We start from the raw sequence: 25083 nt of genomic DNA, 5'->3' as shown, positions 1-25083 counted from the left end.
ACCTGGATTCGAACCCGGGTACCTCCCAGTCTCGACGTGACATGATCAGCACATGGCCAGACATGGCCAGCGAGTCTACGACTGTTGATCCTTATATGCACGACTTCCCCACGCGGCTGACCCGCCTATGGTCATCGCAGAGGCGAGGACACTAAGCTGCCTGAGGTATCGGACGTACTCGTGCTTCATTGCTAACCCAATTTTCTCCATTTTCTTTTTCATTCTCTCACTCACTCACTCATTGCTAAACACACCAAAATTATTATTATGTTATAAATATATCATTACTACTTTACGCAAACATGTATCCTGCTTGCATTGTATTTAGCTAATATGTTTTCTGTCTCTCTCTCTCTCTTTTTTTTCACTGGACCTGGAGTAGTTGGTTCAACGGTGAGCGTGCTCACATCTCCATTTTTCTCCTCCGGGTCAATTGGAATGCTGAGTTCAATTTACCTGGTATTGTTTGGTTTCCAGTGGCGTGCTCAGTTTTGGGGGGAAGTTTTCGAATTTGTTTATTTTTCTCTGTTCCTCACTAGATTGTTCTACAACATTCTTAGCTCACAATGTTTAAGAATCTGTTTTCTAATCTGTAACGTGCTCAACATTGAGCAAAACTTTAATACTCCATCAGCAGACATGCATACATTCGTCGACATAATATATGAATGTAGTAAGCAAAGTTCACGGTTTTTGGCGCACGTCATAAGGACCCCTGGTGGTTGAAATTATCCGCAGCCCTACGCTGCTCCACGTGCAGCGTATCGCCGCACAAGTAGCCTGAGACACCTTACCTGAAAATCTACTCCCATAAAAAGAAGGTGTACTCCATAGTCACATCTACACATATCTCAATATCGCGGACTTAAAATAACCCGTACACGCCTGCCTGTCTGTGTACCCGTATCCACATTTTTTCGTCAACATCAACATCCTCAACCTTACACGGTGCTTGCGAAGACATTTCTAAGTTCACTGCTGAGAGTGAGACCTATGCCGAATAAGCGTCACGACAGCAGTGTGTAAAACATGCTGCATGTCACCGTTGCTTCTGCCGCCGTGCGGGGCTCTGCCTATCCTCCTCGCAGTCCACCTCATCAGCACACATGCTTGTCAAGGAACAGAAGACCGCATTATACGACCGAAATCAGGAGTTAAAGCTGAGTGGCGTAAAGGTAAGCGTAAAGGTAAGGTAAAAAAAGCTAAAGCGTAAAAAAAAGATAAAGTGATTTCGGCGACTTGATTGAAATTCAAATGAGTTTAAGACCTCAGCATAGACCCGTCGTCCGTGCAACACCAGTTCTGGGTGATCGTCGATGCTGATCGATGTCTTTGTTACAATTGTATTATTATATCTCAATCGCTTCTGTGAGACGGTGTGTACACAGTGTGGTGCTCAGCGAATAGCACCAGGAAAAACATTGCCTCCGATAACTGTGCGCACTTGTGTGCTACGTGCGCTCAACGCTCCATTTGTCAACGCTCACTTCATTCACTCACTCATTCACATTCATTCACTCACTCACTCCCGTATTGGATGTAGCTGACATTATCTACTGCAATATACATGTCGGTATACACATTTAATGTAATCTCAGTTGATACCCAGATGATCACAATATAGGGACAAGGAAAACATGGCAAAGTTGATACCCCAGAGAGTGCTGAACACCCGGCTATTTGGGTAGCGTTAAACACCGTAAGTCAGGAGAAAAACTACGTCTGGACAACAGGAGATAACTGTCGTAAACCCTATTGATACCCTGAGCAAAACACACACAGCATATGAGTTCAGTGACGAAGTTCTTGGTTATTCTGATGATGTGGGAGATAAGTTGATAAGTAAATTAAAAATATGGATGTATTGAATTGGTATTAAGATATTAAATAAGAGAAAGAGCAGAAACGTATCGTAACACATGCACCCACCAAAACGTAGTCGCAGGGCTACAATTATATACCAAGCGATAACACGTGCGCAGCATCAACGGCAGCGCAATCGCAACAGCAAAGATATATACGCTACAGCGACAACAACCGCAGCATCACACACCGACAGTGCACAAAAGTGCACAATACCTAACAAACGGATTCATTTCTTAAAGTACATTCTCTTCATCAGGTTGATGTAAGCCCGGTAATAATAGTCGATGAAGAGCATTAGGATAACGACAGTATTCGCGATGGGTACGAGACACAAGCTCTTTGGAAAACCGCAGTCCACAAACAGCGGAATACTCATGTGACCGATAAAGATGACAAACTGGAGTATCTGCAGCCTCGTGAGGTATATCTTCCACCAGAGGTATTTCTTCACTTCGGGGCCAAAGGTCGACAGGAAGTAGTAGGTGTACATAACCACGTGGACAAACGCATTCATGCAAAGTCCAAGAGCTGGCTGACCTTCTGGAGCAAATAAGAAATAAAACCACGCAGAACAGGTGACAGTTGTGTGGTGGATGACGTGAAGTCTCGTCACCTGGTTGAATTTCTTCCTCATGATGAAGAACACTGTGTCGAGGTAGTCGGCGTATCTCACTAACACGTACCAACTCCCTTGCCAATACAGTTCATAGTCAGCAGGATCGACGGTCTTCGAGATTCCTTGGCAAAACAGGTTGTATTTACCTCCCGGCAGGTAACAGTGACTGACGAACAGCCAGAAGAAACGTGCGTTAAGATATACCATGGTTAAGTTGTAGACTCGAACGAGGTTGATGATTTCGAACGGTTTTCGGTATTTCATCCACCTAGGTCCTGCTACGTAGACGAAGTACAGGTAGGTAAGGGTGAGGGTGAAGACGAAGAACGGATTTCCAGCGACAGGAAAATCTCTCGTTCTTGGGTCTCCTCTCATGCGGATTTCTTCCATCAGCTGGAACGGGTTCAACATGGATAGCATGGTGGCAGTCCAATATTGGCGTCGACGGGTGTCCTAAAAATGGGGAAAAGGGTAATTTTTTAGTTCCGCGTTAGCGCCGCGAAGAAACTAGTGACTATGAGCGGCGAACAGACGTGGACAGATGGAGAGAGGGAGAGAGAGAGAGAGAGAGAGAGAGAGGAAGGAGTGGGGGACTACCAGGGGGGTTAGTAGGGTAGTAGGGCCAGGGGGTAGTCCTGCGCCGGCTTCGCGGGGAAGTGTGCCGACATTCGTCTGCAAAGTCCCAGGGAAAACCCCAGACGGCACAGCCGGTTGTGGGGATTCGAACCCGGGTACCTCCCAGTCTCGGCGTGGATACTATACTATGGAAACCGCTTTGCCACGGGAGCTGGTACCGCTTTCAAGTGACGCTACTGACGAAGGATCGCGTGAAGAGGGAATAGTGGGAGTAGAGCTGGTGAAGTAATAAATTACAATTCTTTTAGTTACAGTAATTAATTGCATTGCGGCATTTAGCTGCTGCTTTTTGCACTAAGCAGCAAAGGCGCTATAGCACTGATGCACCAACAAGCATCCTGGAGCAGGAGGTCGCACCGGCGCGGCCTAAATCCCACCTTTTTTTTTCTTTCTACATCTATCAATTCATATTGTTCAAACAAGGTGTGAACTGCGAATGTGAATGTAGACACGGACCTCATCTTGGCCACGACGTAAACTTTGAACTCCTGTTGTCATAAATATTTTTTTTTTATTTTTTTTTTACGGTGGATGTGTAATACCTTAAAATTGAGTACTATGTCCAGTGCCATAAAATTAGCAATCTAACACCAACGTTACATGCGCTTCCTGTTCTTCATTCCATGCATGTACTCCTTTATCCATATGTAGGTTGCATTCTGCACTAAACATTTACGCCACCTGTCTTGTGGATTTATGAACTTCGTTATGAAAAGCTGTACCTTTCATTGTTCTGTTTATAACGATAATTTTAAACGCACGTGGACAAAACAAAACTTATCTAAAGGAAAACTCAATTACCTTTCACGACCAGCTGTACCTGAATAATATATTATATTTTAAGAAACTTTTCTTCTAGCTTAACTACGTTCACAGTCATATAACTGTAACTTAACTATACTGACACAGCTCTGACCACGAGCATGAGTATAAGTACAAGGATCATGGCATGCAGGATATCGCAAGGCTTGCATCGATCCTGAGCTGAAAATTTTTGGTCGGGGGGGGGGGGATATGTTTAATCCAAAGTAAAAAAAAAAGAGAGAAGGGAAAGGTTAGCCACGGTCTATTCCCTAAAGCTTTCAAGGAAACAAAAGAAAACACAAACAGCGAAACGGCAGGGGTTTCAGCAAAAACGCACATATACTGCTAAAGAAGCCGTCTTCAGCTAGGAGATTTTCATTTCGCCGTGCGTTACACATGGTGTACATAAGAAGTGATTCTTCGTGTGGATGTGAACCAAGAAACAGAGTTCTACAGCCTCGTGCCGTATAGAAATCACATCCAAACACACCAAAGTTGACGTTGGCCTATGACTGAGGACGTGCTCCCGCTCAAAATGGCGACATTTCTGGATGGCAACAATGCATGCGACTGATATATTCAATGCAATACATTAATTCAGAATCAACGATATCCGCGCTCAATGCAAAGTTTGCAGTGCCTACATCAAACAGGTATAGTACATGGATCGATAACAACTTACTGCAAGAACTGGATAGGTTGTGCTGAACGTTGTTGTTAACAGTCGGACATTTGACTGCTGATGATGCTAGTGTTTTCCACACGCTGCCTACAACAGAATACACGTCTAGGAATTTGTAGCTGTAGTAAAGTTTCTTATTACATTTACCCGCGCTTTATAGCTTATTCTATGCAGATGACGTTGGTTGGGGAGGTTCCGTTGGGCCACATACTTAGTTTCCCGAAGTGCCTTCCTGCATAATACGGATGAAATGGTGCCGTCCTTCCTGAGAATTATCAAGATAATTTAATCTTTGTCTCGTTTACAATAGCAGCGACACAGCGTACCAAAAAAAGAGTTTGATCTTATCGCCAAGTGCGTGTGAGCGAGCACCAAAACACACTTTGTGCACAATTGTCAAGAGGAATGTTGTTTCTTAAGTTTGCTAATGAGCGTGCATAGCTACCAAGAATAGAAGTTCCTGCTTTGGGTGTAAACGAGTGTTGCAGCATCAACTTTTGTTGACACTGAAATTTTATTTCAGAAACTCTGCGTCTTTCTGAAGCAAAAGGAAAAAAAAAGTGCCAAACAAAGAAACGAAGTAGAAGAAGGAAGAGCTATAGGACAGTTACGCGAGTGATGGTCAACGCTCAGACAAATTTAGGTTAATTTCAGGTTACGCATAAAAAATACTCAAACTGAAAACCAAGTCGCTTTCGTGAGGTTACACTCAGCACAGTAATTTGGTGAGTTCAAAGATTGTGATAACTTATCCTGTCAGAAATGAACAACGTATTGTAGCAGGCGTATACCGTCATTGATTATACACATACTTTCGTCGTCGAACTAAAAAATATAATACGCGAACTTATCCTCGCACGTATTTGCGTACTGTTTGAGAAAATTTATTAGACGACTCATATTACAGAGCACACTACTGCGTACTTACTGCGCACTTGCAGCGAGATGCTCCACATCAGCAAAAGTTTTCTTCACGTAGTAACCATAGTAGTGGCACAATCAAGGGAGAAGAGAACATTGCCGAACTTCGTTTTCTTTCTGCATGGAGTATGAGACAAGTTGTCCGTGGGACAAGTCGCCGTCACACATCACCTGTGACAAAGAATGTGTGCTCCTAGGGCTCTTTTGTTGTTCTTGGCGGTCTTCTATAATTTCAATTATTTTGTCTGGGTAAGACCGCGTATGCGGAAGGAGGGAGGTTGATGTTCTACGGGTCCGCAACATATATGTCCTTGGTTCCTTCAACGTACCGGACGCCTACTCCCGTCCCGTAGTATTTTCTTCGCCAGAAGGTTCCATGCGAGCTGTCCTCCAAGAGGCTTGGACGCAAAATGTGCGGGGAGATGATTATGACGGCCGTAGTGTAGAGAAAAATGTGGGGACGTAGTCCCCATGCCATCAACGTGACAGTCAGCTATCCCACAAGGATCACGTAAAAGCAAGTGGCTACTGATAAACTTTTTATCCTGGCTCATGATAGGAGGTGATTAAGTGTATCGTTCTACTTTTTTTTTGTTCTTTTCCCTGATTTTGTTTTATATTTTCCCTTTCAGAGTGTTCCGGTTTGATGTGTTGATGTTTCTGCTGTGCTATACCACGATATTTGTGAGCTTTGTGGATGTCCCATTCCCCTGCTATAATGCCTGGCGGCGCTGCAGGGTATCCAAAGAAATAAATGAATAAAACTGGAGAGTGGACACATATTTGTGTTACACGGACGTACCTTGTATTGTAGGGTGCAGTGCCACCCCGAATTTCTTCACCCTGAGTTATTTTCACGGCCAGTTCAAGGCCATGGAATTATTGGTGTAAAAAAGAAAGAAAGCAGCAAATGTGGCACACCCTTTTAATTCAGCGTTATTACTTTCCAGCATTCGGACTGGACGCGAGCACGGGCACCTTATTATTATAGGAACGACGTCGAACTGACAACTAATGCACTCACATATCTAATCCTTCTTTCACCGTTTGTTAGTTTATCCTTTATTTCCTAATTCTTCTCTTTTCTTTTTCTTATTTATTTTATTCTTCTTCCATTTATTTATTTTTTCTTTGCGGAATAGCTAGCCGACGTCCCGTTAGGCTGACCTTTCCTTCCGTTTTTTTTTTCCTTTGGTCTAATAAATATATCCCCTCTCACATATATCACACGAGGGGTTGGGTTTGAATATAAGTTGCTGCATACCCTTTGTTTCCAGTATACATCATGACAGGTCCGCACTCTTGCAAAATAAACCTTACCTTACCGTACCTTGGTGGTGGTGGTGGTTTGTAAAATAACAAGGGGAGGTTGAATTCGCGCAAGTGAATTCTGCTACCCCCAAAAAAGAAAGACGGTACACCCCAAAGCAGACAAGAAAAAAGAAAGGAAACGGTACGATTGCCGGTACGGTACGGTACCTTACCGTACCTTCTTTACCCTGTGTGCCGTTTGAAGCGTTGAGACCCGCTATAGTATAGGACTGGCTCTACCTTCCTGTAGCCGCTCCGGTTATCTTTAATCGAATAGTCCGTAATGTAATAGTCCGTAATAGTCCGTAGCCATCCAGTGGCATAATTCACGTCTTTGTATTTCATGTGTTGTTTTTGAACTACACGAGTATCACGCTGTATCCCGCACCGCCTAAAGTATAGCAGACGACAGACATCCACCGGCGTTAGGCATACAAACAATGTTTCCATGCCATTCATGTCCAAGCAATGCGATTTACACGTTGCCTTCGTTGAGATTACACCTTGTGATAGAATCCATGCTCCTGGTGACACCCGCGAGACATCCTCCTGAATATCGTCTGCACATGACGCCGAAGGTCACACAGGTATTTCCCCTTGGAGGGCAGGCTATCATTAAAGAATGGCAGACGGAGGAGCCGTTGTAAGGCTTGAGTGTTGTGTTTCTATATGTTTCATTACCTCGGCTACTGTTACATTTCAGGCTGTCATTGTTCCTTTGTCAGCGTTTTCTCCTTCGGATAATTCCACCATTAGGGGTGAGAGAGGGTGCAACGCGCACACGTCACAGAATAGGCAATGGAACATGGTACAATCAACAGCGCACCAGAGCTTTAATGAAGGTTTCCTTTTATTCTGTCAGCGGGAAAGTACACTCACCCATCGTGACTTAAAACATCTACAAGTGAGAGAAAGAAGGAAGTTGATTGATTGATTGATTTTAAAAGAAAAAAATGGAGATGGTAGTCTCGAGCCACTCGGGACTGGCTACTCCAGGACGCGTTATTAATAAAAGAAAGGGAAACTACACTAACCTCGACGCTTTGAAACGCTTTGAAAGAATAGATGAGAACATCATCACCGAGCTTGTCACCAAAAGCGAAGTCTCAAGGCACTAAAAACAAAGAGTGTCAGAATGTGTCAAACAGGTCCGTCGAGACGAGAAATTGCACAAGGGCGCGCATGGCAGGTATGAGCTGATTTGCTGGCCAGCACCCAAGAACCTTTTCGGTGGAGTATGGCCGAAAGAAGGAAGTTTCTTAGACATGTTTAGCCATTTTGCCAATTCGAACACATCTGTAATGCCCCTAGACACAGTCAACATCCATTCCTCGAGTGACGGATTGCATTTCTATACCCTTTGTACCCTCGTATCAAATCAACGTGCTTTAACCGGTGGCTGGTAATATGGACGTGCCAACTAGAACGATGCTCACCCGCAAGAAGACGGGCCATGACTGATACCCGGCACCTCCTTGTGAGAGTCCCCTGCCCACAATTGCCCAGACGGGAGCCAACAGATCAGCAGGCTGCCTCCTGACCATAGGCCACCCGCCTGCAGTCTCGGAACCACCCCAAAGACCCGCTGTATAACACAGGAAAAACATCTTGGAGTGCGTTTGGGTCTACATGATATTGTCCAGTCTTATTATCAGTCGTTACCAATTAATCGCTGACCTGCATTCTTCATCCAATATCTCTCCCCCCGAGTCTGCTCTCCCTGACATCAGATATGCCACCAGGCCAAGTGATACATTCGAATTTATTTTTATGAGTTTGTATAATTGAACATGTTCAACAACTAAAATGATGTTTTTGAACTGCGATGACTATATGATAGCAGTACGCACAAAAACCTTTATGGGGATTTCACGTCTAAGCGACACTGAAGATGTTAATCTTCAGTGTCGGTTTCTGTATTTTGTTTATGTGATCTACAGGACTTGACTCCCGTCTTCGTATACGCTTCTCTTGTCTTACGGCCTCAAAGGAAAGAGAAATGCGAGGCCACCATGGGGGGGGGTATGTCTATTACATAAAAAAAAAACGAGGGAAAGGTTAGCCACTGCTTTGGCGGCTTGCTATTTCCAGTAAGGAAAGGGAAACATAAACACAAACAAAAAGTAAAACGAACAAAAGGAAAACAAACAAACAAAAAGAAAACAAACACCACCATGATATTACGAAACTTGATCAGGCAAACTGTGATTCCTCTATTGTTTTGAACTTGTGTCTCATCTCGTGAGCATTGCGTCTCCAGTATTTACGTTTAAGAATGCGGCTACTGCTGCTTCTTAATATAGGCGCCTTCGTAGAACCGAATAAACAATACAAGTATCAGAACCGCCTGTGCTGCGCTCAACAGACTTAGAACTTTGGGATAACCACAGTCGTAAAAAATGGGTACGCTGACATGAACAATATAGATGATAAACTGTGTAATCTGGAGCATTGTGAGATACTTCTTCCACCAAAGATACCTCTTTACGACGGGCCCGAATGTAGACAAAAAGTAGTACGTGTACATAACTGCGTGAACAAAAGCGTTCATACAAAGGCCGAGCGCAACCTGTCCTTCGGGAGCGTACAAGAACCAGAACCAGCCGTTAAACACCACAACGACGTGATGGATGACGTGCAGGTTGGATACTTGATTGTACTTCTTCCTCATGATGAAGAAATAGGTATCGAGGAAGTCGGCGTACCTTACGAGTAAGTACCAACTTCCCTTCCTGTACAGCTCGAAGTCTTCAGGAGGAATAGTCTTCGACAGCCCTTGGCAGATGATACTGTACCTGCCCCCAGGAAGGTACGTCTTGCTCAGGACTATCCAAAAGAAGAGGGCGTTGAAGATAACCATGAGGGCGTTGTAAATTCGGACAACATTGAGAATCTGGAATGGTTGTCGGGGCTTCATCCACCGTGGACCGGCTGATTTGACTGTGTAGATGTACGACCCAATATAAAGAAACACGAAGAGAGGGTGAGCTAGGAGTGGGAATAGGTCCCTGGTCCGGGGATCTGTCTTCAAGCCGATGCTGTCCATTATATTCACGGTGCTGAATGTTCCTGACATCGTTGCACATCGAAGGTGGCCTACAGCGCTTATTCTGAAACAGAGGTGATGTGCACGTTGAGGTGAAGAAGTGCGGTATTCTTTTACTCACCTTACCTGTAAATCGACTGCGAATCATTGTTAGCCCCAAACAGAGTTGTGCCTAATTCGTTACAAGTAACGATTTCGGTTACTTTTTAAAAAATGGTAATAGTAACGGAATCAGTTACAAAAATTGGTAACTCGTTACTGGCGTTACTCGTTCCTTTTCTTCAGCGCGGGGTAGCACATTTCGGCACTCCGTGTGACGCAATGCGTGCACATTTGACCTGCGTGACCCACGACCACGCTCAAAGTATTATTGCAGTCCCTCGCTGGAGGTGTTGTTGGCTCCCTTGTTTCCGTAATCTCCGACCATCACTGCTTCCCAAGAATGGGCACAAATTGTGCTATTGCTACAAAGAACGCGTTTCGACTTCTAGCCTTTTCTTGTATTTGCTAAGCTTCTGAGCACCCTAAATTATGACGCAGCCCTTCGTCTGTTTTTGGGAACCGTTGGTGATCGGTGGCGCGAAAACCGGTGTCTTTTCTTGTGTTTTCGTAATACCCGACCACGCCCAGCAGTTGTCTTCACACGAAAGAGAACGAAGATCACTGATGTAAATTTCGAGTAGTATCAGCTTCTTGTAAAGTGCAATTCCTCATTAATAATGACTTGAAGGCAAGTGGCGGCATGTTTGTTGGCTCCTTTAAGTATGAGGCGGTAACGTAAAAGTAACTCGTCACCTTTGAGTAACGAGAACTCGTTACTTTTGTATGTTGGTAACGAGTAACGTATTTAGTTACTTTTTTGTGGAGTAACGGGTAACGGTATTTAGTTCCCTTTTTTTGGTAACGGGCACAAGTCTGCCCCAAACTACTCGGGACTGGCTACTCCGGACATGCACATACGCGAGACGGCATGTATTGTATTTGCTCCTTTATCAAAATTAAGCGACAGGAGCAGATTGAACGAAAAGGGTTACTTACCGTATGCGACAGCTACGCGATGGCCCAAGAATCTTGCTGTTCAGACTCAACGACTTTCCGCGCTCTGTCGTTTATGCTTCCCCCAAGCGTCGCTTGCCCTTAGTTGTTTACTAAAGTAAATTTTAGAGAATGACGCACAACCTCAAGGTAATTGTTCATTGTCCGTTACTGTAAGTGCTCTCTTTCTTTTTTTTTTTCTCCTCTCTCCTTCTCTCTCGTCGTGTCGAACAATATACTTAAGTTCATAATGTGTTCGCACTGTACACGCGAAAGATTCAAAGGCAACGGATATTGCGTGTGTCTTTTATTTCTTCTCGTTATTATAACGTATTATAAAAGTATTTATATATGATACATACCATGACTGTGGCATGATATCCACTTTGTCATATACCATGTCATATGTGATATACCATGACTGTGGCATGATATCCACGTTGTCAAGTGCTTTAGACGTTGAAAGTACTGAAGGACGGGTCAGTTTAGGGCACATTAGCGAATTTTAGTGGATCGGAAGCTGTTCACGATAGAGGTCTTTCTTCCCTTTTCCTTTCTTTTTGTTGCTTTTTGTTTTTCTTTCTTTCCTTTTTTTTGATTCACCCGTTTTTCTTTTTTTTTCTTTTTCCTTCCTTTTTTTCGATTCCCCTTCTTGTTTTTTCTTTCTCCTTCCTTTTCTGTTTCGTTTTCCCCTTTCCCCTTTCTCCTTTTTTTTCGGAATAGCAAGCCGGCTCTGTGCATGGCTAACCTTTCCTTTCTTTTTTTTTTCTTATTAAACATATTCTGTGCTAGAAATTAAACAACTCATAACTATTTTACAGTTCCTGTAGCCATTGTTCAAACAGTAGCTTTGCAGGTTTCCACTTGAGCCCTGAAACCTCAGAATATTTTCGAGAGTATTCTGGGTTTTCTCCAATACAACAAATGCCGAATGCTAAAAAAAAATCCCGAAATTCCCGCGTTTTTTTTTTTTTAGAAAATACCGGGGTTTCGGGGTGTCAATACAGCCTGTATTTCGGGATTCGAGATATCCCGGATCCCAATACCACCAAGAGTACACAGTAGAGAAACCAAATTACCGCGAAGTAATAAAACTGGGCCAAAAGGTTTATTTACATGTGTGCGGCATTGTCAGTAGGCAGGTGAACTTCCTTAGCAGGAATCCCCCTTCCACGTGGGACATCTTTTGTACACGGCGATGACGTGTCATATGAACCATATATACCTCACACATTTAATAATATATCCTCCAGTCTCTGATACAAAACACGATGTGAACGGAAGGATATTAGGGCGTGCTCTGGACGCTCTGATATTCTTTCTTCGAGATATTGAGGTATAGGACGATGTATTTCGACATTTTTTTCGGTTCTTGTGCACTTGGGTTCTCTTTTCCTTAGGGGGGAATCACTTCTGCGCGAGACAATAAAGAAAGTTTGTTCGCACACCGCTCAGAAACGGCGTAAAATATCGTCAAAACAGAAGCATTGGCGTGTTCTCCTCGCTTTAGCCTTGTCAATGACACATTTTGTAGAATTCCACGACTATCCGTCGATTTGTATTGAGCCCGAATTCCCAAATATTTTAGTGCGCGACACTCTATCGAGATGGCAGCACATGTTCGAGACGCATCAAACTTTAACTTATTAAAAATCAACGGCTCAACCTTCTCCCCTAAAAAATACGTCATTGACTAGAGAAGGGCCAAGATAAGCACTCCAGTACCAATATTATGATGATAGTTTAGAGCGTTCACGGGTCTTCTTCGAACGAAAATCGCCCATAGATTTCTGAAGAAGTGACTCCCCCTTAATTGACTCTTCGTCAGTCATTTAGCCGATACTCTGCCTCTTGAGTCACCTGCATCTTTCTACATTCATTTCGCTTCCTTACCTTTCATCAGCAAACAGCATGTAGCTATGAACGCTGAAGTTAACCAATTCCTGCAATATCCATCCTACACCTCGTTTTTTTTTTGTTTTTTTTACGTTACAATACTGTGCTGTGTGTAGGTGCGTGTCCGTGTCCCCTGTGTCGTTCCAAGTTCGCACTGAAATATTTTGTCGCTTTCACAATACTCTGAATATATTTTAGCATTGATCTTGCTGTATATTGGTCATGTCCAAGTCGCAGACAGGGAAAATGTCTGAAGTTACACAACGTCTCCATATTCTCGCAGTTTTGAACGCGCGTTTTACGCAGCGTTTGTATTGATGGCGCGTCTCCGACACGCCGAAGAGCTTTCTTCGTTTTCATCCATGCTTGAGCCAGCATTTTGGCCGCCGTCAGGTGTCTTTTGTTTGCTTTCTTCGGCGTTCTTCCTTAGTACGCCGTAAGTACGATAATAAAAATTCAAAAACAACACCAATACAAGCACGACTTGACCTATCGCGAACGGAACCAGATGCCTGGGAAACCCGCAGTCAATAAAGAGCGGGATGCTCATGTGAACGATGAAGATGATGAACTGCGCGATCTGCAATTTCGTCAAATATTTCTTCCACCACAGATACTTCCTCACCCCTGGGCCAAAGGTGGACAAGAAGTAGTAGGCGTACATGACGACGTGAACGAAGGCGTTCATGCACAACCCCAACGCTGGTTGTCCTTCTGGAGCGTACAAGAACCAGAACCATCCATTAAAAACGACCAGGTTGTGATGAATCACGTGAAGATGCGTTATCTGGTTGAACTTCTTTCGCATGATGAAGAAGACCGTGTCCAGGTAATCGGCGTATCTCACGAGCAAGTACCACCTCCCTCTCCGGTAGAGTTTGAAGTCTTCCGGGTCGATATCCTTGGATATTCCTTGGCAGAGGAGGCTGTATTTGCCTCCGGGAAAGTAGGTGACGTTCAGAGCGAGCCACAAGAACTTGGCGTTCAAGATCACCATGAGTAAGTTGTAGATCCTGACGAGGTTCGTGATGTTGAAAGGCTTGCGGTCCTTCATCCATCGCGGTCCGTACTTGACGATGTACAGGTAGGACATCATGAGCGCGAACACGACTGCGGGATTTCCAGCGATTGGGAAATCTCGTGTTCGAGGGTCTCCTTTCATCCTGAGATCTTCAAGAAGCTGAATTGGGTTGAACGTGGACAGCATGCTGCTGGGTGAGCTTTCGTTGTGCGCCATCGATGTTTGAACTGAATGTTCTGAAAAATGTCATAATTGGACTTATGCTGATGAACACGTAATATAATAGTTGCAATAGTTGCATTTCACTCGCACAGGTGATAAGTGTTGTAATGCATATATCTTATACAAGCAGAAAAGAGACGCTGTGCACTCTAAGAAAAAAAAGGAGTACTTTTACTCCTTTTCGGGACTAAATGCATTGCTACAAAAAAGAGTATCTTTCGGGAGTAAATGCATGGGAGTAAGTGAACGTCACAGAGCGGAGACTGCATTTCACGCGCTGTTGTAAGAGTCCCATAGTACATAATTCGTGTGCATCCATGACAATACTTCGAATCAAGCTTTCAACCGTGATATATCGAGTGATATATAAATAACCTTGCGACATATATATGGCATAATTTGCGAAGAAAGATGCGCTAACTGTTTCTTACCCTGTGTGGCTGGAAAATTGCTACGTTGGTTGGGTTATACAGCTTTATGCCATCAAATTGACCGAGGGCACATATTTATGTAGAATGTTGCATTCAGGAGACCATTCGCGAAGTTTAGTGACAATTTGCAGTCCTAGGGAGTAAATGTCGGGTTAGTAAAAATGGGGAGTGATTGCGGTCTCGGGGAGTAGAAGCTGCAATTGCTCCCCGTTTTACTCCTTTTTTCTTAGAGTGTGGTCATGAACGCTTGTAGCTACAACGCTTATCTGCGGTACACTGCGCGTGCCTGTATATCATCATGAAGTACTACAATGGGTGCTCACTGTGAAGGAAGACATATGAGATTATTAGAGTTTCTGCAATAAAATGTGCGACACGAAAATAAGTAAATAAATAAAAGCACCCGTTTCAGGGCTTAAAACTGCTTTCTTAGTGTTTTCAACATTTCCAATGATAAAAATGCGAACATTGATAGTCGACAAATATAACTTGCTGCAAAGAGGTCAATAATTTATTGTTAGTCTTTCGGAGAGTTCTGGTGCATGACAGCTTAGACAAGTATGTATTCATATATGTTCATCGCGCATGTTTTCACTGCCAATGAAAACACATATACATACCACACGTTGTCGATATACTTTCAGTGCCCTCATGACCATAGTCATCTCACGACATAGCTGACATTACGAATCCTCACTTTTCAGCTACTTCGTTTGACATGACACGTTCGGGTGCCACTACAGATGCATTCACAATAGGGCAAAAACAAAAGGTAAGACGTTTCTATGGAGACAGACCTGTCTTTGCAAATGAGCTTCACTACTCGAACTCTCTAATTCATGTGCGGCCCCTTATATGCTGTTATCCATGGCGCGACGCAACAATGACAAGCGGTTTCCACCACCACCACCACCATGACGCGACGTGTTCACCCCGGTGAGATAACGAGATTTGGGCGTCTCAAAGTAGAGGAATCGCAAGTGGAAGTGTCGTACTTCCACAGCCATTTCGCATGTTCATCATGTAAACCGGGAACATGAAAAGAATAAGACGCCGCGCATCGACCATCACGCACTCGCACAGGGAAAAGCTCATTCGGCACATTTTACTGCTTGCTATAAAAGACGGATTTTGGAGTTCAGAGACGCTTTTGAGCAATACAAGAAAATAATAAACTACCTGCACTACATGTCCGCGTTTTCTTGCTGCAACTTATTCGATAGATGTGGCAGCAACTACCTCTGCTTTCTCCAGTAGTCTGCTCTGTTTCCATACCATTTCTTTCAGGCACTACGCTTCCGGGGAAATCTGATAAAAAATTCCGCAGCGGCGGCTAGGCGCCCTTATCTCTCTTCACCCTGGTTATGACGCCGCACATGACTTCACTATCACGTGGCGTTCACAATCTCTAGTGGTAGGCACACACAGAGGAGTAATGCACGACCTGAGCCGGCGTGTGACCCGGAGGTGCTGAACAAGAGGAAACGGATCACCCGAAAGGCTCGAGTGATGTCGTCCTGTGTTTTCATTTCAGTTCTGTTCACGCTGTTCCAGTTGATGTGGAACGAAAGGCTATGGTAGCGAAACAAACGGGTGTTTATACAGTGACCCATCCGTGCTAGTTGCGAGGTGTAATGGTGTCAGCTTCGTGCTGTGTTTTGTGGTGCGCGCGTGGCTTCGGCTAACTCTATCGTTTTGAGAACTCAGAGGTGCCATAACGCCATAAGTGATTCGATTGGCCATCACATCATCATCTCATGGATGTGTGTGTGGATTGCCGGCCGACGACCACATCGTGAGCTCGCGCGGTTAATAACGGCTGTTTTAGTGGACTCTATTACCCGGCGCACCTGATGCTGGTGAGTACAGAAATTTGGCTTTTTGTCCCGTGACGTAAAACGTCGACAACGTGAAGGCTTGCACCTGTTAACCTTGGAATGTACAATGAGCATTTTATTTAACACGTTTTGACCATATGAAGTACCGCACATCTTGTGCGCGGTGGTAAACAGGAACTATTGGGGCAACATATAGCTTTTCCTATATTTAAATTAGGAATAAGCTATTAGTACATACAAGACCCATCCGCGCGTCGTAAATAGTTTTTGTTTACTATCGTAGCCGTGCTACCAACACCCAGGATCGCTCGAGTCACGGAGATGACAGTGTTGCCGGGTCAATATTTTTTTTTCGCCTTCGCTACCTGGCTAAATCTACATTGGAACGCCCATCGAAGTGTTTCAGTGAAATGGACGCCTTCCCATTGTACGATTCCGACTATGCCTACCACGCGGCACCTATGAGGGATATGGGAGCAATTGAATAGGTCACGCACTCCGCACTGTGACGTTCCGTCTGTTTTTCGAGCTGTTTTTCTGTAACACAACTGTAATCTCTTTCGTGCATCATGTACAGGGTGGGTGCTATAAAAGGTCAGTGACATTTTCGGTCGCTACGCCATATCTACTTGAGAGACAGGCTTCTGCTACCACACAGTAAATAATTTGTGCCAGAGAAACGTACGAAAAAATCCTGGTTGCCATGCACGGCCTAAAAAAATGAATACGACCGCGCAAACCTCCGTCTCAATCCATCGGTATAGGGCATAGGGGATGCACGAGGACGAAAGTTTGCGTGGTCGTATTTATTTTTTTAGGTCGTGCATGGCAACCATGTTTTTTTCGTACGTTTCTCTGGCACAAATTCTTTAATCTGAGGCTGCGGAAGTCTGTCCGTCAACGAGGTATCGGTCAAGGAAGTACCACGCCATGCACGAAAATGTGACTGACCTTTTAGAGCACCAACCCTGTACGTCACAAATGGGGAATAAATCATCACCCACCGTTAAGAGCTTGCATGTTGTTCATGAAGCTCCCGAAACAGTGGTCGGGTCGCCATATTGCTTTCGCTAGAGGGATTCGGATAAGGGCCCCCTTTCACATTCAGGGCTGATGAGAGAAATTACGGGACCCGGGAATGAGTACTGCCGGGGCCCCCATTGTCACGCCTCCTGGTTCTTCCAATCGTTGGGCCTAGGGGTGGGGCGGCCCCTTAAGAGGCTCGGGCCCCAGGGCTCCATCCAAGGCTGACCCCCAAGTAAGTCGGATGTCTGCGTAGCTCCTCAGTTTCCCTCTCTCCCATATTGCCCGTGGAGCGACGTCATTGGTCCCTCTTCGAAATAAGGGGGTAATTTTGTAAGGTTGACTTGCACGTCTCTTCTTGTCTTGCAGGTCTTTTCTTGTAGACCCATGCGGGTCTATGAATACCCTCTCATTGCTGCCTTGTGATTGGACAGACGCTTCCGTCACGTGGTTTCTCCAACCTTTACCCGCTCTCCTCAGAGATAGACTGTCATACCGTATTCTTGCTGAGAGCGGTCGATTTTTATTTCTCGGTTTCGGTTCGCAGTTCGAATGTGACGTCACATCCAAGAAAAAAGAAAAAAAGACTGGTTGGGTTATAATTCTTGTTACGTACTCACGCCGGCGCACAGAGGGTAACTAGGTGAAAATAAGATAGTGCCGCCTGAGTCTGCTCAACACGTTTCATTACTGCGGTGAGGGGGCACAATGAAAGGTACTTCATCGTCATTGAGTGCATATCAATTCGTTGCATCTCTGATTAGCGAAGAATTAGATGAAGAAGAAGGGCTTACGATAAAGTCCAGTTGGATATGCTAGTTTGGTGCCTCATGCATGTTGAAGATCTCATATTCCGTTGATTTGTGCGCTAGCTAATTTCACTCTTTCCATACATGGTGGAAAGTAGACGAAACCATTCTAGCGTTTTCTTTCCGTATAGACAGCACCAGCACAGTAATCCTTACAGTAAAGGCAATACGAACGTAAATACACTTACCTTGCTTATAAACACACCATCTTCCTGCAGTGCAGACCGTGCTCACCCTGAACAATCCCTTGGAACGACTGTGCTGGAAGCCGAGAGTCTGGCTATGTTCTATATGTCGAAGTATTACAGTTACAAAATTGCGCCGAATTATACCAGAAACGAGGTCTGCTCCATGCGGCCCATACGAACATTGTTTCGGTTGTGAAAAGACTCTGAACTCTCATTTTCCACATAAAGTATTGTGCGCCCAGCGTATTTTGCGTATTCATTATTCGTGTCATGCCCCGCTGTGTAAATTATGGAGTTACCTTGCAGCCCCTCGTGCTGCGTTAGGGCAGTTTTGGAACAACGAGCACATTAACGAGACAGAGCTAAAAGTCAAAAACGTAAAATGCATTTATAACCCTGTATGACGTAGTGAAAGTCATGAACATATACGGGCTGGGGATGGCAAGTGCGGCGTGTCACCTTATAAGGATATATTGCAAGATAAACCTTAAACGCAGGGAGAAAAAACGAAATTGGTTGCTGTTTGTAAGGAAAAAAAGAGAAAGGAGAGATTGAACTCGTCTCTCGACGTGTTCAATTTATTTGAAATTTATTTTGATAGATATGATTGGTTTGTTTCATCGCCAGAACGCGACACTGAACCCCATCGGTCCCGGTGATACGATGAATTTCGTGCTTGAACCACGTTAACGAGTAGTGCTCCGCATTTTTATTTTCTAATCAGTCAATCAATCAATCGATAACGTGTATGTGCAAATTAATTACAGGAACAACGAGAACAACAACAACAACAATTATATTCTAACGATGAAGTGTGGAATTACAAATTGTGCTCCCGAGTCTCTTCGGAAGGTCAATTAAAAAAAGAAAAGAAAGGGAGTGCAAGTACTATGAAGAGGGGAGGGGGATTGTCTAGGCTACGGGCTTGGCGTTGGAAATGCACATTACCGAGGGCTACGACGAAACTTTGAGCTTTGAGCAGAACATTGAGGCGAACACCAGGTAAAGCATAAGTTGGAATGTATGATGTCTCTCCGACTAGGCTGCTACGGACGTGGGATCGGGGTTGGGGGGATATATTTATTAGACCAACGAAAAAGAAAAAAATTGGGAAAGATCAGCCAAACGGGATGTCGGCTTGATATTCACCACCATATGGCGGTACACTACCCCACTGCTGAGAAAGGGACGATGGTGGGAGAAGTGTCCTATTAGGGTTCGTCCATTATTCCAGTGCTGGAGGCAGTAATTGCATTACTTGTAATCAATTACTTTTCTGAGTAATTTTTCGAGTAATCAGTTACTTTACTATCAAAGTAATTTTTCGAGTAATCAATTACTTTTCTGAGTAATTGATTACTTTTCCCGCAGATATTAGCTTATCTTTCAGATGTTTGCCCAAGTCCAGCCCCTGGTGCCGTCAGCATTTGTTGGGCCGTTCTACTATAGCAAGCGGAGGTCATTGTAATAACGTTGTGGAACTTCAGGGTCTCTCTCCCTAATCTCTTCCTACCCAGTGTGATCGTACCTGAAGCTTTGGAGGTTTAGTGAGTCATGGAGAAGTTCCAGGCAATGCTCTTCCGCAGTCGGGTGAACGTCTTCCCGGGCGATAAATACAGTAGACGTACAGATCTCCTTGTCCTAGGCGTTTTTGTTTTTGTTGTTATTTAAGCTGTTCCGCTGTTGAACCTTTTTATGTATTTTTTTTCTGAGGCACACAAAGACGGTTATAATTTGGGTCAATGCAGAGTAACGACTGCAGTAACGCGTTACTTTTCTACTCGTTACTCAATTACATTTGTAGTCGAGTATTTGGTAACGATAATCAATTACTTTTTCCGTAGAGGTAACGGTAACGGTAATCAATTACTTTTTTCGAGTAACGGGCACAAGTCTGGCTGGAGGTGAACTCAGCAACAACTCGTAGGCCTTGCATCTGATCTGAGGGGCTCCGACCATCACCCGAGAATATTGGCCAAGTTGAACTGGAGTTCATCGACGCGTTGCAGAGCAGTTTCCATGAGGGCGCTCGCGATCGTACTGTGCGCAGGATGTGATGGAGGTCACTACGCACACCACACGTGGAACAAAGGCTGGACGCGCCGACACCGAGGAGATGTTTGAAAGCCGGAGTAAAAGCCACATCAAGTCTCATGCTGTGGAACACTGTGTTAAGGAACGTGGTATCCGGCGGGAGAGAGTAAGGGACAATGTGGGGTCAACGGAGTAAAGCAGAGAGTGGGTGGTGATGTCATGTTGCCATTGAGAGTGCACCATGGTGTCGGTGAGGCTTGAGACGAGGTAACGGTGATCCCCCCCGGGACAAGACGATGGGGACACGCCGGGTGTACTGATGTGCGCCTGGAGCGGTTCGACTGTCACACATTGCTGATTATTAATGAATTATTTTATTCATACAATATTATACAGTCATCCTGTAACCACGTGATACCAGGTGGGGATGAGAAGAGGAAGGGCATAAGCCGTGTAGTTCTGCCTCGAACTGATGGTTTGTTCAATTGGGGCAGACAATGGTCTGGCCAGAGGCGGGGGAGGTTCTAGGGTTAACCCCCAAATTGTACCTTTGGTGGTGCATTTGGGAGGGATATGATGGTGAAAAGTCCCCATAGGACAGTGCCGAAATATTTTTCTGCCTACGCCATTGGGGACGGAAATCAGTCTTGATGACGAACAGTAGTCCCATATCATCAACAGCAAATGCAGCATCTCTGCTCTGTGGTGGATGTGACGTCGTGTAAGAGAAAATGTTCCTGTATCGGTTTTCTGTTGTTTGTTTGTTTGTTTGTGTGTGTGTGTGTGTGTGCGTGCGTGCGCGTGTCTATGAGTGTGTGAGAGAGTTGTCTACTGCTCTAATGGTCCAAGTTCTAAAATAAATAACGACGTAACGGTTCTCACGCAAGGGTAGTAAGAAAACTGTTTAATTTGGCTCCTTCAAGTCAGTATTTTACGTAGATCGTCATAATCATGGCACGCTTTTGTCTGCACTTCCTCTGTTTCCACCGTTTGTTCCATAAATGTATTCCATTTGCAGCACAGTTTGACCTTCCCTAATTATGTCAGGCAGTTCTTGGCATTAACGTTGACTGGAGAATGAGCTTCTTATAATTACGTCCGTCCGCTAATACGCCGCACTCATCCTTTGGTTTCTACGGTACAGCGCCTGCTAAGACGATATAAATCTCACCTTTGCTTTTAATAGAGAGCTCTAGTTTCGCATTTACTGTGAAGGTGCTCTTAAGTAACTTTACCCCTTGGTGGTTGCAAACTTTTTAAATGGAAGTACGTACGGGAAATGTTGCATTGATATCATTTCTCAAGTGACTACGTTCTGTGAATCAAATGAATCCTGCGAGGACAAGCGTCACGGATGAGCAGATTACCCCCTGTTCGAAGCACGTCATGCAAGACAAGGTCGTCATTGCGAAGCGTCCAAACGTCGCTCTTACTCGTCTTTCTCAATGGGCTTACAAACGAGCCCTCCATTTTTCATACTACCAATCGCGTGCACTCCTCCTTCTTGAGGCTTGATGTAGGCATGATAATAGAAGTTCAAAAATAATCCTAACACTAGGAGCACTTGAACTATCGCGAACGGAACGAGATACCTCGGAAAGCCACAATCGATGAAAAGCGGGACGCACATGTGAGCAATGAAGATCAAGAACTGCCAGATCTGGATCTTCGTCAGATACTTCTTCCACCAAAGGTACTTCCTCACTCCTGGACCGAATGTGGACAAGAAATAGTACGTGTACATCACGACGTGAACAAAGGCGTTAATGCAGAGTCCCAGTGCGGGTTGACCTTCGGGAGCGAACAAGAACCAGAACCACGCATTGAATACAACTAAAGTGTGATGAATGACGTGTAGGTTCGTTACTTGGTTAAACTTCTTCCTCATGATGAAGAAGATAGTGTCCAGGTAGTCTGCGTATCTCACGAACACGTACCAGCTTCCGTCTCTGTAGAGGTCATAGTCTGCAGGATCTATGGTCTTCGATATCCCTTGGCACAGTAGGTTGTACTTTCCTCCAGGAAGATACGTGGCAGTCAGAGCAAACCAGAGGAACTTGGCGTTGAGGACGACCATGAGGACGTTGTAGACTCTGACGATGTTCAAGATTTGAAATGGTTTTCGGTCTTTCATCCATTTGGGACCAGCGACCTTGACGACGTAGAGGTATGTGATCATGAGGCCGAAGACGAAAGCCGGGTTTCCGGCGATGGGAATGTCTCTGGTCCGAGGATCGCCCTTCATGCGGATGTCCTCCATGATTTGAATGGGGTTCAAGCTGAGTGGCATGTTGACTTTTTTTCTGTTGAAATGACTTGAATTCTGAAATGTGGAAGCGAAGTGAGGGCAGGGCACATTTAGGAACTGTTTCAATTGCTCATTTGGTTTGGCATCACGAAATCTATCAACAACAACAACAAATGAAGGAGAAGTGATGATGGCATGGGATGTTTCCCCGTGGTAGCCACAGGACTCCACCCCACTTCACAGAGGTTAATATGAGAGGATGAGTTATGGTCAACGCGAAGCGACGACAGGTCGGATAAAATAACATTGACACAGGCAAGCTGGTGAACAAGATCCATAACGCTTGGGCACAACGCCACCAACAACGACAGGACGTGACGTATAACACGCACGAGCTCAAACCAGCAAAAAACGACTTATTTACACAGACGGCCCCCAGAGGTTCATAAAAACTAGATTACAGTCACCTAAGAAAAGATTAGAGGGTGAAAACATCTACGTGGGAACAGCGTTGCGGCGACTCAGCTAGGTTGGATGGATCGTTTTTGCTGATTTGAGCCGGTGTATGCTACGTTGTCCCCTATGTTAATAGGGAGTGTTAAGAAATCGCAAGCGCCCTGCGATTCCGACTCCGTATCAATCAATCAGTCAATCATATATCAGCAACGTAATGTCAGCTACTCCGAAGGAATAAGGCGATTGGTTTATCAAGTTCTCGGAGATGTTATCGTGAAACTTCTTACGCTTTCCTAAAACTCCCTACTGTGCCCGAGCTCGGGTATTCGTCGTCATGAATGTAGCGAGTCTATTCCAAATTTTTACTATTATTTTATTTATTTATATTTATTTATTTAAAAAGTGCCAATCAACGGAAAATCCTACTAGATAGTGCACTGAAAACATCCAAATACTGCTTACAGTAATGTAAAAAAAAAATCAACAATCGTTAACCAAGTGCCTAATGCGCCGAAACTGGACAATTCCCGTTTAAACACAACATAGGACGAAAAAATATCAATGCTACTATTACGGGAGGATGCATCATAGATACGTTGAATACGGTGCAAAGGGCCGGAATTAAAGTGCACAGAATTTACGCAAAAAATTTATTAATGCACAGAAATTATGAAGCGAAGTAGTCTGACAACGATACATATCTCACACTAGAAATGAATGAGATACGAGAATCGCGCTTACCGTTGGTATATGTGATATCACCAACCTGAAACAGCGGTCCTTCCCGTGATGCGTCGCCACCTCAAGTGAAAACACTGTGGTGGGCTCCGTGTGGACCGAACCCTTGCGTCTCGCTGCGTGTGACGTCCGTCAAATTGCTGTGACATTGGCACTTTCTTCTTTCCTCCTGCGTCATTATCTTCTCACGCACACACCTTCACCAAAAGTGTGGTGCTCCCCCCTATTATTTCCACTAGTTTTTGATTCTCAGTGTCGCTCATTGTCTATTTTATGAGAAACAATTACCACAAGCGCTAAATTGCTCGTCTCATTGTTAGGTTCTCGAGCCATATGTCTTGCGTTTCGGGATTGCCGTCTGACTATACTACGTTGACATGACGTGCACCTCGTTAGGCGCCAGTGTCGAAAAACGGCAGATTTGCGTCATCATTTGTGCGTTATTTTTTTCAGCGCGGCGATCTTGAAAGTGGCACGTGATGGTGGCGGGACAGCTTTGCACGTAGTTCTCGTGGCACTCACTAACAGCGGACACGACCTTGCATTATCGCGTTTCTGTTCTTCGTTGTTGTTGTTGTTGTTATTGTTGTTATTGTGTTGTTTAAAATGATCCTTGTCGCTTTTTTTTTTAATTTCCTGTAACCCACTCCTCCCATGTAACGCCCTCCCGAGGGACTCTTGGGAGTAAATAAATTGATTGATTGATTGGTTTCAAGAAGACGGACGTGTCCTCACCAGTACATATTCAACGCGGAAACGTGACAAAAACTTCTAGCGAAATTCCTAAAATCTACGTGAGTCCATACTCCGTACTCGCGCAACTGAGAATGGTGTTTGCGAAAGATGTAATCGGCAGAAGAACGACGATATATGCAACACTTCGGGACGTGATGAGGAGCGCAGTCAGCTGTCATGAAATATATCGTCAACAACATAAAATTCCTGCCAGTTGGGCCTTCTATACGAGGGCGTACTGAAAATTTCTCGGAGAGTATTCGAAAAGTCCCACTTCCAAGTTATAGGGTACTAACTTCTATAGGGTAGTAGGGTTTCTTATATAATGCTAATCCTGTCTAGTTTACAGGGACTGCTTTACAGGCTTGCCCTCGCAGTCCTCTTGAAACCATGTATCTTGTACTTTCTTCCAAAATAAAACAAACTGAAACTGAAACTAACGCATTGTCGCCGCATATACCGTCTCTCACACCGCACATAATCAACGTCGGCAGAGCTATATGCTATCCTGTTGCTTCTGCGTAAGG

The 25083-nt window shown here is 44.5% G+C and overlaps 4 protein-coding genes and 1 long non-coding RNA gene across 5 annotated transcripts in view; 1 reads left to right on the top strand and 4 right to left on the bottom strand.

Annotated features, from left to right (window-relative positions):
- Positions 1-16110, top strand: part of LOC135395266 (uncharacterized) — a 174064-nt gene extending 157954 nt beyond the window's left edge. The window contains exons 3-4 of the long non-coding RNA XR_010423002.1: positions 15192-15259; positions 15775-16110. This is a non-coding gene — a long non-coding RNA (uncharacterized LOC135395266). The remainder of the gene's footprint in view (positions 1-15191; positions 15260-15774) is intronic.
- LOC135395256 (very long chain fatty acid elongase AAEL008004-like) lies at positions 552-4745 on the bottom strand. The gene is made up of 2 exons (XM_064626496.1): positions 4605-4745; positions 552-2935 (listed from the first exon to the last, which is right to left on the bottom strand). The coding sequence occupies exon 2, from the start codon at positions 2900-2902 to the stop codon at positions 2093-2095; it is 810 nt and encodes a 269-aa protein (XP_064482566.1). The 5' UTR covers positions 2903-2935; positions 4605-4745; the 3' UTR covers positions 552-2092.
- Positions 9070-9912, bottom strand: LOC135396278 (very long chain fatty acid elongase AAEL008004-like). Its single transcript, XM_064627294.1, has one exon. The coding sequence runs from the start codon at positions 9910-9912 to the stop codon at positions 9118-9120; it is 795 nt and encodes a 264-aa protein (XP_064483364.1). The 3' UTR covers positions 9070-9117.
- Positions 13020-15693, bottom strand: LOC135395264 (very long chain fatty acid elongase AAEL008004-like). Its single transcript, XM_064626505.1, has 2 exons — positions 15667-15693; positions 13020-14070 (listed from the first exon to the last, which is right to left on the bottom strand). The coding sequence occupies exon 2, from the start codon at positions 14048-14050 to the stop codon at positions 13112-13114; it is 939 nt and encodes a 312-aa protein (XP_064482575.1). The 5' UTR covers positions 14051-14070; positions 15667-15693; the 3' UTR covers positions 13020-13111.
- A 4954-nt stretch (positions 16111-21064) lies between the features above and the next one.
- LOC135395255 (very long chain fatty acid elongase AAEL008004-like) lies at positions 21065-23873 on the bottom strand. Its single transcript, XM_064626495.1, has 2 exons — positions 23825-23873; positions 21065-22702 (listed from the first exon to the last, which is right to left on the bottom strand). The coding sequence occupies exon 2, from the start codon at positions 22667-22669 to the stop codon at positions 21809-21811; it is 861 nt and encodes a 286-aa protein (XP_064482565.1). The 5' UTR covers positions 22670-22702; positions 23825-23873; the 3' UTR covers positions 21065-21808.
- Positions 23874-25083: the final 1210 nt, after the last annotated feature.

The sequence above is a fragment of the Ornithodoros turicata genome, chromosome 5, assembly GCF_037126465.1.
Source record: "Ornithodoros turicata isolate Travis chromosome 5, ASM3712646v1, whole genome shotgun sequence".
NCBI lineage: Eukaryota > Metazoa > Arthropoda > Arachnida > Ixodida > Argasidae > Ornithodoros > Ornithodoros turicata.
This window is presented reverse-complemented; position numbering and strand designations above follow the sequence as displayed.

Bases quoted from the DNA above. Each gene is read 5' to 3' on its own strand.
- LOC135395256 (XM_064626496.1), bottom strand. From the start codon at position 2,902: ATGCTATCCATGTTGAACCCGTTCCAGCTGATGGAAGAAATCCGCATG.
- LOC135396278 (XM_064627294.1), bottom strand. From the start codon at position 9,912: ATGTCAGGAACATTCAGCACCGTGAATATAATGGACAGCATCGGCTTG.
- LOC135395264 (XM_064626505.1), bottom strand. From the start codon at position 14,050: ATGGCGCACAACGAAAGCTCACCCAGCAGCATGCTGTCCACGTTCAAC.
- LOC135395255 (XM_064626495.1), bottom strand. From the start codon at position 22,669: ATGCCACTCAGCTTGAACCCCATTCAAATCATGGAGGACATCCGCATG.